General features: G+C 36.8%; 1 protein-coding gene across 1 annotated transcript in view; it reads right to left on the bottom strand.

Moving 5' to 3' along the window:
* LOC149286607 (contactin-associated protein-like 2) overlaps nt 1–14,975 on the bottom strand; it is a 494,134-nt gene that overhangs the window by 206,955 nt on the left and 272,204 nt on the right. The window contains exon 12 of the mRNA XM_089493838.1: nt 2,612–2,731. Within this exon, the coding sequence (XP_089349964.1) occupies nt 2,612–2,731 (120 nt within the window). The remainder of the gene's footprint in view (nt 1–2,611; nt 2,732–14,975) is intronic.

Here is a 14,975-nt window from a genome sequence, read left to right as displayed (position 1 = left end):
GAGAAATGAGGAACAAAACATACAAATTAGGTAATTTAATTGATATGGAACAGTCCTGTTAAAAAAACAAAACAGTCTCTATGAACTATGTTCATAATGTATTACACTTTTTGACAAAAAAAGGTTAATTACCAATTGTGTACAACTGTGACAAAATAGTTACTGGAAAAAAAATTAGTTTCTGAAAGTTAACTTAATAAGATATAAATTTCATACTGTGACTGGTCACCTTTAACAATTACATTCCTGTAGTGTTGTGGCTTTAATTTCTTCAAACAGTTATTCTGTATGAAATGTCGTAGAATATGCAGAAGAGAAATTAGTTTTTGCTTTAAAAAAAAAAAGTGCAGATTTATATTATGGTTTTGAACACTGGCAAGTGTCAATCAAAACTGTAATTTAATTGATGGTTACATCTATCTATTGAGAGGCATAACTACATTCTCTTTACACAGCCTCCGAATGTTAGGTTTCCCACAGATACCTATACAGATGTCATGGATTCTGCTTTTATTGGTCATTAGCTCTCTTCAATCTACAGCCCAGAGTTTTGCTTTGCAATAATATTGTTCCTCATTTAAGCTCAACTGAGAATTAAAAAGCATTAAAGTCGCTTGATAAAAAGCATCCGTTATTGCAAAACAAATGTAGATAACTTGCAGTGATTTGTGGTACCAATTTAGTGTGTTCCTCTACTAAATTGTGCAGAGGAAAATGAATGAGGGACTGGAACACAACAATTCACATTTTATAAACTGGTCCTGCTATTATTAATCAAGATTTTTCATCAATTATTTTCATGTTCAGCTCTCAACATTCTTCTGCTTTTTTAGGGGTATATTTTAATGAACCTGGCATTATTTTTTCACTGGAAAGCAGAAAGGTGAACTTTTTAAAGCTTGATTAATTAAGAACATAGAGTTGTTATGATAAAGGGTTTTTGAGTTCTGTTAGCTTTATTGGATCAGCCTAAAATCTCCATAATATACTGACCTCCTCCACTGTGGTTTATTCCAGCTAGTATGTGCGTGTCTTAATGCTAGCACCATCTAGCTTCTGCGTCTAGTTCACCTATGGCTTATATTAAATGTAATGTTGTGGAGTTGGTGCTTGTTTCTATGGGAGATCTTGGATTTAAATGTTCTGATGTGCAGGCATATTTTTTACATAAAATTGTGAAATATTTGTAAATGAAATCCATAAACTATGATATAAATGTTGTTTGGACGCTCATCTTATATGTGAGCAACCAAAATGTAAGACCTAAATGGTGCTTATGTGGACATTTTTACATGTCCTTACTATTGTATTAGCCTCTAAACCTTATGCTGGAAGATTGTTGTTGACCATCTCCTGAAATAAAACTTCCTTATATTACAGATAAGTCTCTGACCGTCAAACTATGACCTATTGTATTAATATTTTTTTCTCCTTGAAATATACTTCCCTCCAGAAAAATGAATAATATGTTGAGTGTAAAAATGTTTTTGTTCACAGCATTTCAACATCTCTTTTTTTTCTACAGAAATATATCTACATACTACTTATTTTTATAAAGAAATGTGTCAGTAATTGCTCATTGTATTTTCAGCTTCTACATTTCATGTAAAAATTAGAAAATGGTGGCTTCCAGGAGCGGTTGTAATGTCACCATTACAGTTTATATAAATCAAAAGCTTTTTTGGGAACAAACATGGAATATGCATTTATTGAGTATTACAGTGCCAGTTTTGGAGTTTAATGCCTGTCTAAAAACATATGCATTGCATTTTAAGTCAAAGATACTTTTTTAAAGATACTTTTTTTGCCTGACACCCAATGGTTTGGTATTATAGGCATGAGATTATATTACGTGAAAAAGATAAAACAGGTATTGATGTTTTCGGTACAGATCTCTCTGGGATTATTTTATGACATAGTGGGTACATGAGATCTATAGATATATCCTCAAAGAGACTGTCATAGAAGGTAATATTGTAAAAAGGTAGGAGGGTAAGGTCACCTCTACCTTTATCCTCTACTCTTTCTCCTCCATCATTTCAAGAACCTGAGTCTGAGAAAACCACTCTGAGCAACTTGGCCTGGGAGGAATAGGGATTTTAGTCACTCTGGCAATGGCTTCGGTGCCAGCTGCCCTTCATTGGTTGACACCAGTGGAGCCCCCATGCCTGTGACCAATAGAGTCTTATGGACCTTTAAATCCTGGTGCCAAAGCTGCTGCTAACTGTTACAGTGCAACATAATTGTATGTTATTCATGACTATGGAAAATGTTGGATATAACTTTTACATTTTGGTAGAATTTTTGCTGTTTTAAATACTACTTATTATTATTATTACTTCAAACTATAATAAACATCAACATGAACTACTATGCCCTATTAAATCAATTAAGTACTTTTTATAATTATATATAGTACGCTTGTGAGCAGAGATCTCTTTACCTAATGTATAAGTTTGTCGCAGTCCTTCAGTTCTAGTTTATTCAGTGTGTCTGTTGTAAGAAGGTCTGTGTAATTTGTTGGCGCAATGTAAATAAAAGATTATAACAGCACAGTAGCAACACTAAGTATATTCTTAAAGCAACAGAGCAGTTACAAATATTCTGTTACCTGTCATGTTGCAGTAAACCTTCAGAGGCCCAAGAGGACCACTGCCATCTGGATCAACCCAATACCAGTCAGATGATTTTCCAAGGTGTTTGTAAGCTTCACAGGAAAGTTCGTAGATAGCTATAAAAAAACAAATTGTAAAGCACTGGTCAATTTACACATACATATACATCTCTTCCATACATTATTCTGCATTGTTTCTGCTAAAAGGGTGCAACATAGTCAATAGATTAGAGTGAATATGTGTCTTTAAAGTACAATCCCAGGAATGAGAATTCTGTTCCCAGATTCTTTTACTTATAAAGTAGGCAGACATTGACCAAAAAAGCTTAAAAAATAAATTAATAAAAGGTGCTATGCCATTAAATGCTCTTTCCAGTAAACTGTAAAGAATCACATATATGATAATAACAGTAATATGATACATACAAATTAAGGATTTGTTGAAATTAATGTATTAATGTATTTTTCGACCTTGCTAGTAACAATAACTTTTGCTTTTATACAGAGCCCAGTTGAACTCCTATTCTCTCAGGCTATGATATGTGCAGAATTGGCTGTGAAAATGTTTTTTAATTGAACACTTATTCAATCTCTCACTCTCACTTTCACTCTCACTCTCACTCTCACGGAAATGAACAAATTCCAACATGAAACTTTCACATGGCATCCCTCCCTCAAAAACAGGAATTGGACAATTAAAGTAAGTAAAGAAGCAGATGTGCCTGAATGGCACACTATAAAGCTGTGCACACCACTCTACTGTTAATGCTTCCCATTAAAAAAATAGTAAAATCATACACTTAAGTGCATTTATTCTTTGTATTTGTAAATAAAATTTGCCGATGAGTGGACCACAATTCTCATCACTTTCAAGTGATAATGAGGGTAATGGGAGTTTTAATCCTCAAAATGTATATTTTCTCCCTATATTATCATGTGATATACTGCTTACTTTAAACTAGGTATCTTTGAATACCTTAACCCCTTTGTGACAATGGCTGATGACTGTTTTAACTAGACTTGAGCATTCGTTTTCAGGAGAACATGAAAACGAACACGAATGTTGCGTTTTCTTTGTGGTTAAACTGAATAACAAATATGGCTGCGGATAAAGGTACATGAATACGAAGACGCACAACATGAAGAATCTCCTATAGTGTGAATGGGAAAGGCAACTGGTCTTCATTGCTGGAGGCCAGACAAGCCCCCTGCCGGCGACCAATAGAGTCACTCTTACGGACCTTTAAATCTCGGCGAAATCCTGCGGATTCCCGCATTAACCCCTGCTATAGCCTATTAAGAAAGGCTAGAAAAGAAGCAGAAAATGAATAGAAAAACGAATAACATATACAAATATTCGCCCAAAACGTACACGGGAGCAAGTGAATATTAGTAGAAGACAAACACAAAGAGTTTGCTGGCACCCAAGTCTAGTTTTAATATTTCTGCGGTGCTTGTATTTAACTGTAAATTTTCTTCTTTCTCATTTAGTGTACCTACCTTCTCTTTTTGATCATATCATCTAATTTACCATAAAAACTGAAAAAAGCACTTGTTCTTACTTTTATTTAAAAAATCTTTTACTTGTCTATAAAAGCTAATGAAAAAACCTGCTAAATAGATTCTATTTGTTCTGAGTTTAGAAATACCCAGTGTATTTTGCAAGTTATAGGGCAATATGTACAAGTAGCATATTGCAATTTTTTCAAAACTGATCATTCTGCTCACATGTTCTATGTTTGGGACACCTTTGAACCCAGTCAGTTAAATTTACCCCCCAAAAATATATATGTTTAAAAACAAGACACCCCAGGGTATTTCAAATGCTAGTATTTTAACTAATTCCATGCACTACTACTAGCCTTTGTCAAACTTTGTAATTTCTATGTGTTTAGCAACATCTCCCGAGTACAATTTTTTACCTTTTAAAAAAATGTATTTCACTGATGACATAGTGATTTGTGAGCTGGGCTCTATTGACCTGTCTCGATGTCGAAGGATTGCAGCAACACCAGCTGAGCAATTGTTGATTACTTTCTGTGCTTGTTTAACCCCATGACGTGCCAGGCCAGGTCATTAAGGGGTTAACATGTCCTGGAAAATTTATATATTAGGTTTCCCCAAGAGATAACTTTAGAGAAAGTATGAACATTGGCCCAAACTCCCACAGAGGAAAATGTATCTTGACTTATTGAATTGTGCCTCTTTCTTATCTCTTGACATATTTGAACGCTTCTATCATACCCCTCTCCATTTTCTCCCAGGGGGTTACATATTAAAACATATGAAATCTTGACATGTTACTATTTGATTGTGTGAAACAAGCTTTTTTTGATCATTTAAACAGCTAAGCTGCAGGTTGCCATTATGCAAATGTTCAACTATTTTAAGGTTTAACTAGTACCTTGAAATACTGAAAAATCTAGAACTATATATTTTTAGAATCATCAACATCAGGAATGGCTTCGGTTCTGATGTATTCAATATCAGTACTTTTCAAAAATGAGTTTGACGATAAGAAAACCATCCAAACGTAAATTGGTTAAATATCTTCTGTTCGGTCCATGGCTTTACTCTCCAGAGAATCTTTGGGGCAAACAAATAAGAACTGTGCTGGATATGGAAATAGATCATGCTATTAATTCTTCTGAGAGGTATACATACTGGAGTCTATAGATGATATCCTTTGTAGGATGGCCTAGTATAATTTCAACGCAAAATGCATAAGAGCTGTGCACAGATCTCCATTGCAGCCTCTACGTGTCTAACGTTGTGAGGTGGCTATCCAGGAAAAGTGGGCACCATGCACTCTTCCAGGGCCGTCCCTTGCCTCTTGACAAATCCTCAACACAGGTGTCTAGATTGGAACACCTCAAAATGTTGTGAGGTACGATATAGGACAGAATCTGACAGCAGTCCACCCTACTACCCCAGCAGCTGAGGTAGTTGTCTAAGGACCTATAGGGCAACTTTACACTCCTCCTCATTAAGCAGATTAGTTGTCATTTATTCATTATTACTTTGTATATACTATAATAGTTAAAGAATAGTATATTTGCTCATCATTGCAGATTTTATCAGCTTTTTTGATTTTGTGAAGTACAAGAAGCATTTTCTTACACATACTTTAATTCAGTTTTATATCTATGCAGCGGTACTTCTCCAAATCTATTGTACTGACGCCTGCTGCTAACTAATGAACTTTTAAAGGATTTCAATTATCATGTACGCCCTGCAGAAAGATATCTAAGTTTAAAGTATACAGACAATAAGGTATTAATTTAAACCACCAGACTGATACTTAGTATAAACAAACCTGGGGATTCAAACAAATTGATAGTCTTAAAGACAACTAGCCGAGGGGTCGGCAAAATACTTTAGAGGGCCATAAAGAAAGGGGATTTAGGAGAAAAAGTAATATTCACTTAGAGAAATCTAGCACAAAAAAATGATGCATGTAAGATGTGTAATATTCTGTACAGCGTGCAATGCTCTCGGAGTAATTGGATGTGAATGCAAGTTTGCAGAATTTCACTAAAACCAATAAGCGTTGTAAATCCAATAAAACCATATACTCATTGCTTTGTCTAACTTTAAGTCTGGCACTATAATCCCCCAATGCCTGCTTGCTTTTGCATCAGAGAATATTATTTGTATAGCAGAATTTTTTATTTTTGTGAAATAACTTGGACAGATTATTCTAGCAAGGAGTTGTAAGGGGTAAAAAGTTCTGCAAATATGTCAAGCATTACCATAAGATACTGTGAAGAAGCAGTTGTGCCCCAGTTGTGCTAAAATTGGGATTTGATTTGCTGACACATCTGTAACCCATGTAATGATACCATCATATAGTTACGTTCCAACCTGTTGTACCTAATTGTTTTTATCCCCATATGTTTTTGTGTTTAATTACTATAAACAATTAAGAAAAGAAAATAGAAGAAGCAAGGCGAATGAAGAAAAAAATATTAGCTTCTGAAATTTTTCATTGGAACCAAAAATCTCTGGTTTCAGTACAATGTGGCATTCACAGCTTGCTCAGTGGTAGGGTGGCCACGTCAGACATTTTTTTCCATGATCGGGCCGCACCTAGAGCATTTGGCTCCTGGGGCAGCTCTTGTATTTGGCACCCGTCCTAGGTATGGTACTGCCCATGATACATACACATTTCACATGTTGCTGACCAGCACATGCAAATGAATGCTAGGCTATGAAAAATCCATATTCAAAATACGTGTTGAAACACTTATCTATGTATGATCTTCTTACCAATGTGGACCAATATGAGATCATAGAGAAATATCATACTTTATTTAATTTTGTTGTTTTATTTTAGTTATTATTATTCATTATCTAGAATTATGTAGCACGGTAGTGACTGCTGTGTTCTGGCAGATAAGAGGGACAAAAATCATTTTCACGTCTCATTCATATAATGCATGAGCTGTGAAATTAGTTCCAAGCAAGATGCATAGATTGGAGGTTGTTTGAACTGGTACACTTTAACTTACATTTCAGAGAAAACATAGTTTTTTATTTCTCTTTCAAAAGGCAGAATGAAAAGGTAAACTCATTTTTTAACATAACTCTGTAGGAAAAAAGAAACCACTGTTAGATGCCATCACAATTTGGATATCATTAATGAAAACTTTGGAAGTTTTCAGTGAAATCATTAGTTTTCTCTCATATCTGGGACCCTAAAATGGGTTCTTGGCATAGGTAAAATATTTTTCATTCTTTTTTCTTGGATGGATATAAATATAATACCAGTTTCTTGACAACATCACCATGTCCACTTATTATATTAAGCCATGTAGGGGAAAAAAGAAATAGATTAGTCTCAGTTTTGTGCAGACACTGGATCAGTAAAACATTTCAAATGGAGTATGAACAAGTTGAAAGTCTTCCACTAGTTTTAACAAGAACCATACTCCGTTGAATCCCATGTGTTACATTGTATAACATCATTAATTCAAGCCCAGCTTGCGTATGGAATATTGCCCTCCATGTAAGAATTTCATGAAAATATTTCATCTTCAGTCTTAACATCCTTCCATGTTTCAGATTCCAGATACATTTTCTAACAAAGGCTAAATACTATAGTAATTTTAATAAACTTGAGGATGTAAAGATAGAACACAATACTTATGCAAGTACTTATGCAGATAATTAATGCAAGTTCTGCCATATTACAAAGTGGCAAACTGCAAAGCTGGATGAAACTGTCTGATTCAACTATGTATTAACTGTTAAAAACAGGTGGAAATAAACAACTTTTGCCTAGTTGGAACCTAAGTTTTTCTTTGAACTATCTTTCGTAGATTTGGAACGGAATTGTCCTTACTGAAAACCAAAATTGATTGTTTTCAAACAATGTGCCTGATATTGTGTGACTGGGTCAGCCTGAGTGACTAAGTGAATGTCTTATTCATAAACCCATGACTTAACTAATATGTTTACTCTTTGCTTATGTATGTTTACAAGCAGATATTTACATTTAGATTGGGCTCAAGACAAAAAGTATTAAGGGTATAGAATATCAAATGCCTTGGAGAAGAGAGCAATCAGCTCTCTCTTCTGTCTGTAGGCACTATATGACCAAAAGTATGTGGACACATGGCCATCACACCCATATGAGCTTGTAATCTACATTCCAAAATCATGGGTACTGATATGAAGTTGCCACCCACCCTTTGTGGCTATAGCAGCCTCCACTCTTTTTGGAGTGTCTGTAGATCCTTCACACCAAACCCACCAAGCCATGTCTTTATGGACCTTGCTTTGTGCATAGGGTCACAGTCATGCTTCAACAGAAAAGAGCCTTTCCATAACTGGCACCACAAATTTGGAAGCTATAATTACCTAAAATGTCTTTGTACCCAGCAGCATTAACATTACCCTTCACTGGGAAAAGAGGGCTCAGCCCAAACCCTGTAAGAACTCATTACCCCCATTATCCCTCGTCCACCAAACCTTACAGAAGGGGCTATGTATTCCAGTATGTATCTTTATTGTTGCATCTGTCAAAACCCTGCCCTTTCAGGTTAATTGCCCAGAAAATCCTTTGGAGAGGCATGGACATTTCCAACCATGAACTGTTCAGGTGCCAGGAGGGTGGGCAGTGAAAAATCGCTGCTGACTCCTTTCACACTGAAAAGGTGCAATCTTTGGGAAAAATATCACACACTTAAGGGCCTATGCGATTGTAGGGTGAGGTGGGGGCACAATATAGGGTCTGGGCCCAAAGTAATCCCCTGGGGGTATATCTGCATATTTACACAAGAAAATCACTTAAATGAACCCATAACTCTTTATTTGGCACTTCATTTTAATGACAGGTCAATAAGCTAGTATGACTAATTCCTTTTAATATATAAAAGGGTTCAGCAATAAATATAATGAGAAGAGGTCATAGGCTAAAACCACAGGATCAGAGACATAAATCTAAAGGAAGGAAGTTTTACATAACTGAAATAGTGGTAAATAAATTAAACATCTTCCCATCAGAAGTGGTAGAGGTTAATACAGTAAGGCAATCTAAACATGCATAGGATATCATCAGGGCATCCTGAACATAAGAAAAGAGTAAGGACTGATTAAGGTTTCAGGTTTTTACATAAGGGAAAAATCAGCAGACAAGAATGAATGGTTATTATCTACAGTCATATGCTATGTTTGCAAGTATTTGTATGTAATGTAAGTATTCTTTACAGCTGTAGTAGTTATGCATGTACTGTATATTAGGCAAAGCTGTTGAGATGTAGTATTGTGGTGGTAAGGTGGTGTAGTATATATGCAAATTACTTATTTTAATCTCAAAAAGCTATTAAATAAGTTTATTAAGTATGGCCAAGTGTAAAATGCAGGACTAAAATTCACACTTCTACTTTAAAGCCTAAGGCTTTCAGCTATTCAACTATGATTCATTTTATTAGACATTTTATACTTGGAGAGGAGACGTTTTTTTTATTAAAGAATTTTGCTGAAACACAAAGTTACGTAGCAATCTTTCATCTGGTGGCTACTGGCGAAGGGTTAGGATACACGCAGATTTAAGTATGTTAAAGATGTTAGTAAAAAAAATATATAACTAATTTCATTAAATTTCATTAAAAACAAATAAAATCTTAAAGGATACAGTGGCAGGATCCTTAAAATATTTACTTTTTAATGCATATGACAGCCAAGCATTACAATTGTATATCTTTTGTATGCAAATTCCTAGAAGGATTCCTCAGATGACTCTGTATACGTTTGGCATGTTTTGCCACAGCTCATGTACCTTAACCCCTTACGTACATGTACACGCTTGCAGTGCAATGTGATAATGACAAAGCCTGTACATGTAGGGGATGCCGTTAAACAGCAGTATCGCCGCAATCGGCGGCTTTGCAGCATCCACGGAAGCCTCATAAGTGAGGCTGACCGTGGATCCGGGGAGGAATGCCCTCCCCACAAGAAAAATGGCCACCGCCGCACTGATCATCAAAGATACAACAGCTTAGGAAGCGATTGGAATAGCTTCCTAAGCATAAACGGTGTTGCTGACATGCCTCAATATCGAGGCATTTAGCAACACAATCCCCCTACCCCTATAGCCTTGTGATTGCTCCGAAAAATACACACCTCACAAAGGTGGCCTTTTACCTCCCAAATAGCCCAACAAACCCATGTGGGGTATCACTGCGCTCAGGAGATGTTGCTGAACACATATTGGGTGTTGTTTGGCAGTGACATATACCAGGTGCAGTAAATACCTGGAGTACAACGGGTGAGAAAAAAATACAAGAGTTTTTTACTACCATAAAGTTTGACAAAGGCTGATGGTAGAACTAGTGCATGGAAATGGTTAAAATACCAGCATTTGAAATACCTAGGGGTGACTAGTTTTTAAAAATATATGGTTTGATGGGGTAAATTGCATTGGCCGGCTTCAAAGATACTCGAAATAGCACATGGGGCAGAAAGTGAGAAAAAGTCATTTTTGTTTTTAACAAAAAATCACCATATTTTATCATTTTTATTATAGTAAATTGGATGATATGATAAAAATAATCGTATCTTAAGAAAGCCCCTTAAGTATAAGATACTGACCTTCAGCAATCTCCAGTGCTCAAGGGGGTCACGAGTGTGTGTGTGGGGGGGGGGGGCTATGGGCCCGGCTGCGACAGTGCAGAGATTGTGGAAGTGAAAAGGTTAATGACACCAAATACCAGGTTACATGTTATTTTGTTACTACTCTCAGCAATCACTAAATTAACCTCTAAAATCCCTCCTACACTATCACTTGAGTATTACATATCGTCCCATCTGCTACAGCGTTTTTTTTAAGTCCGTGGTCTCATTCTAGGTTGAGGATAATCATGTGCCAACGCCATACATGTTTCAATTCACTCATTGTATTATCCTCTATGACTTTTGGGAGGCTGGTTGAGTGGACGAAGAGGGGGCATTTCCAGTGGAGATAACAGGTGTACTTCACTGGTTGATGGCAGAGGAAGCCCTGCAGGCGACCAATAGAGTTGCTCGTAATTACATTTAAAATCCTGGCGCCAAAGCTGCTGTGTAGTGCCGTGTTAACCCTGTATTAACCCCTTCTACAAAAAACGAAGAAAAAAAATGAACACGAAGAATGTACACAAATACTCGCCCGAACCGAACACAGGAACGGGTGAATATTCGTGGAATGAGTTGAAGGCAGTAGAATGTCCATTTAACCCTTTTTAAGTATCGTGTAATAAAAAGTAAACAAATATAAGGTCAGAATTCTTAGAAAATAAAGTATAAAAAAATTATATCATTCTTTAAGAAAGCACAGCATAGAGAAATGAACTTTTTTATGCAGCTTAATTTTTTAACAAAATCCAAAAGTTTCAAGGTTGCAAGTTTTTAAATTATCTTTTTCTGTTCAAATTAAATTTGTTACTGCATTATCCCAATGATATTACATTTATAACAAAAACATATTTTTTCTTTAATTGAGAACATTGACTTTACCTTTAATAGATTTTTAAAGAAAATATTACACTAAATATGCCCTGATGACTTTAATACTTTGATTTCCTTATTTTCCACAGTACTGTAATTTAATTTTAATTACTTTGGGATGCAAATTTAAATATAATTCAGGTCTCTTTGCTTTTAATTCTTATTGCCGTATTCTTTCTGAGCACTAACGTAATTACACGTGATAGTCGAGAAGTTTATAAAGCTTTCTTTTACACAATCCAACAATCGGCTTCAAGTCAGATGGCTGAATGTCTCATACTGTGTAGATTATATTCATTGTTTTCGAACTCATAGATATGCCCTAAAATGCAATGTTTTTATTAATGTACAATGGATCACTACTTCACCTTATTCTTTTCACAGTGTGGGATGATCTCCCTGCTTCTAATTAAACAGCATCATGTACTAAATGAGGCAGAGCCAATCTACATGTAACAACTCACCTAAAGACCTAGCTTGTATCTCTTGCACTTAATGAGAAAGCGCATTTGGTTGCTAATCACAAAATTAGCTAATTAGTTGACTCGCACAGAAGGTTTTTATTTTACCTTCCAATGTTATTATTTATGTTCCTTATTTCAGAACCAGCAAGTATCAGTGTCTGGCCCAGACTGGGCATAAGGGGCAAATGTCTGATGGGCTAGTGACCGATAGGGTTGCATACTTATCAATAAGGATACGCATGGCCGCATGCTCAGAATTTGGTGATTCCATAGAGTCATTTGAGTGAGTTCTATTCAGATGACACCAAGTGTGCAAACTGAAAAGCTAAGCTGAAATAGTAGATAGGAGAAGCTGTAGGGTCAGTGGTGGCATTGTGATTTATGGGTCTATTTTTATTTCCCTACCCCAAATGAACATTTTATTTACAGTGCCAATGCACAAATACCCGCTGTGATTAAAGCTGCCCTTAAATGCTCATTTTGCCCAGCCCCCCAAAGTAAATGGTTAAGAATGCAAAAGACTTTTAGACCTAAATTTCCTTCATCACAAGTTAAGGGAGGGGTCACTATACAGTATCAATGACTGTGGTTTCATGATGAGCCATTCATTAGACACTGCAGGTCTCCAATTAAGTGACTTGATTTGTTGTTACAAATTGGTTGTCAAGTTATACAATCAATTTGAGTCGTGCAACCGTGTCCTCAGAGCCACGCCGAGACGAGTGCACAGGGTGAACCACACATGGGTTCTCTGAATAGCAGGGGCACAAAGGGCAGGGAAGTCTGTGCCAGCTGAGTGCTTCCACAAATGGGTGGAAAGGAAGAGGCTTTTCACGTGGTGCACACGTTGGCTTCACCTTTTTCCAAAAGTACTTCATGCAAAACACTTGCTCCGACCAGCATAACATGTAAAGTAAATCACAGGGTTTGGGGAAATGTGTTTTACTATTTTTTAATTATCTCCATCATTTATTTCCTTGTAATTTATTTATCCACTTTCCTCAAAATAACCTCTGTAAAAATTTAATGTGGGGGGCACAATTTTCTGTTCTTGCCTCAAGTGCAAAAAGAGCTAGCTACGGCTCAGCCCATTCTTTAAAGTCAGAACATTCACTGTAATGCTCTGTGGAGGCAACAATGTCACTGACAAGCTGTCCTGGCAGAAAAATGGCATTAATAAGGTGCTGGGTATAAAGATGGTGCTGCCAAGCTGTTTGGGCACAAATATGGCACTTATAAGATGTTTGGGGACAAGGGTGGTACGGACAAGCTGGTTGGAGCTCAAAGATGGCACTGAGTAGCTGTTTGGAAACAAATATGATACTGACAAGCTGTTTGCGGCAAGGATGGCACTGAATAGCTTTTTGGGGCAAGGATGGCACTGGCAAGTTTGGGGACAAATATGGAACTGATGAACACAAAGATGACACTGACAAGCTGGAAACAAATATGGCACTGACAAGCTGGAAACAAATATGGCACTGACATACTGTTTGGGGACGAAAACTGCACTGGTAAGTTGTTGGGGGGCAAAGATGGCACTGGCAAATTGTCAGGATGCAGTTGACATGTTACTTGCTTAACAGGGTCGTAACTAGAAGCAACGGGACCCTGGTGCGAATAATTGCCCCGGACTCCCAACTTCAACAGCTGGTCTGTGCCACCATTTCCCCCACACAACTGGTCTGTGCCTTCTTTGGCCCTTGCCTCCCCTTCCAACATACAACATATGTAAATAGACTTACTCATACTCACTAACACACAGTCCATCTCATCCTACTTATACAATTACACATCCATGCATATACACATACCCAATTACATATCCATGCTCACACACACACAGAAGTGCACATGCATGCTCAAACACACACACACACACACAAGTACACACATATATATATATATATATATATATATATATACACTGTATATATGCAAACATATATCCATATATCCCACCTCCCGTCCCCACTTACCTCTCACCTCTCTCAGCGCCCCTTGCAGCTTCCTCTCTGGCTGCTCAAACACTGTACGAGCAGCATCGCTTTCACTGCAGGGTCACATGACGTCATATGGCCCCCGATACATTACTGTCTCCCCGTGTTGGTTCAAAATAGTATAGAAAGGTGCCTTCCGACATGGATCAGTGCAGTTCAGGTTGGAAGGACTCTTTCTAAACAATTTTGAACTGGTATGAGGACACAGGAAGAAGGGGCAGCAGGGGTTGCACCAGGTCCTTTACAGGCATGGACTGCAACCCCTGTAGTTATGCCAGTGTTGCTGAAGTTGGTGGCCCAAAGAGGTGGAATGGTTCCCATAGAGAATGGGCGTGGGTAGAATTGTTATGTTTGTTAAGTAAAGGCACCAAAAAATATTGCACCAGGTGTCAGTGACCTTAGGTTCACCCTTGCTGTGTTAAGAGTCAAACTGACATTGTCCATTTCTCAACATGATTGCCAACTCAATTTAAATTGATGTGAAAAGGCTGGTGGTCAGTTCTCGGCTCAGAGTTGGCAGTAAAGCTGAATAGACAGGCTGTTTAATTTTGGCCAACAAAGATGAGTTGGCCTAAACAGTTTAACTTGACTCCTGCTACACCTTGTCCCCAATGGTGACAGGAGAAAGTAGAACTTTGTATGGATTTTACTTCATATTCATAATGTCCTAGAAAAAAAAATATATTTTAAGCTTGTTCTCACACCTTTATTGTGATTACACAATTCTGTGTACAATTCTATTATCACATTTCTTGCCTCCAATAAACTGACTATAGCTCTTATTATTATTACTGTTATCATCATCATTTGTAGTTTGTAGTACGCTGTAGAGTATTTACATGTCATTTAAATTTTTCTATTACCAAATACTTAAAATTTACAATTTTAATAAAAATATAGGAAATATCT

Source organism: Sceloporus occidentalis, unplaced genomic scaffold (genome assembly GCF_023333645.1).
Source record: "Sceloporus occidentalis isolate IW3139 unplaced genomic scaffold, rSceOcc1.0.p SCAF_67, whole genome shotgun sequence".
Taxonomy (NCBI): domain Eukaryota; kingdom Metazoa; phylum Chordata; class Lepidosauria; order Squamata; family Phrynosomatidae; genus Sceloporus; species Sceloporus occidentalis.
This window is presented reverse-complemented; position numbering and strand designations above follow the sequence as displayed.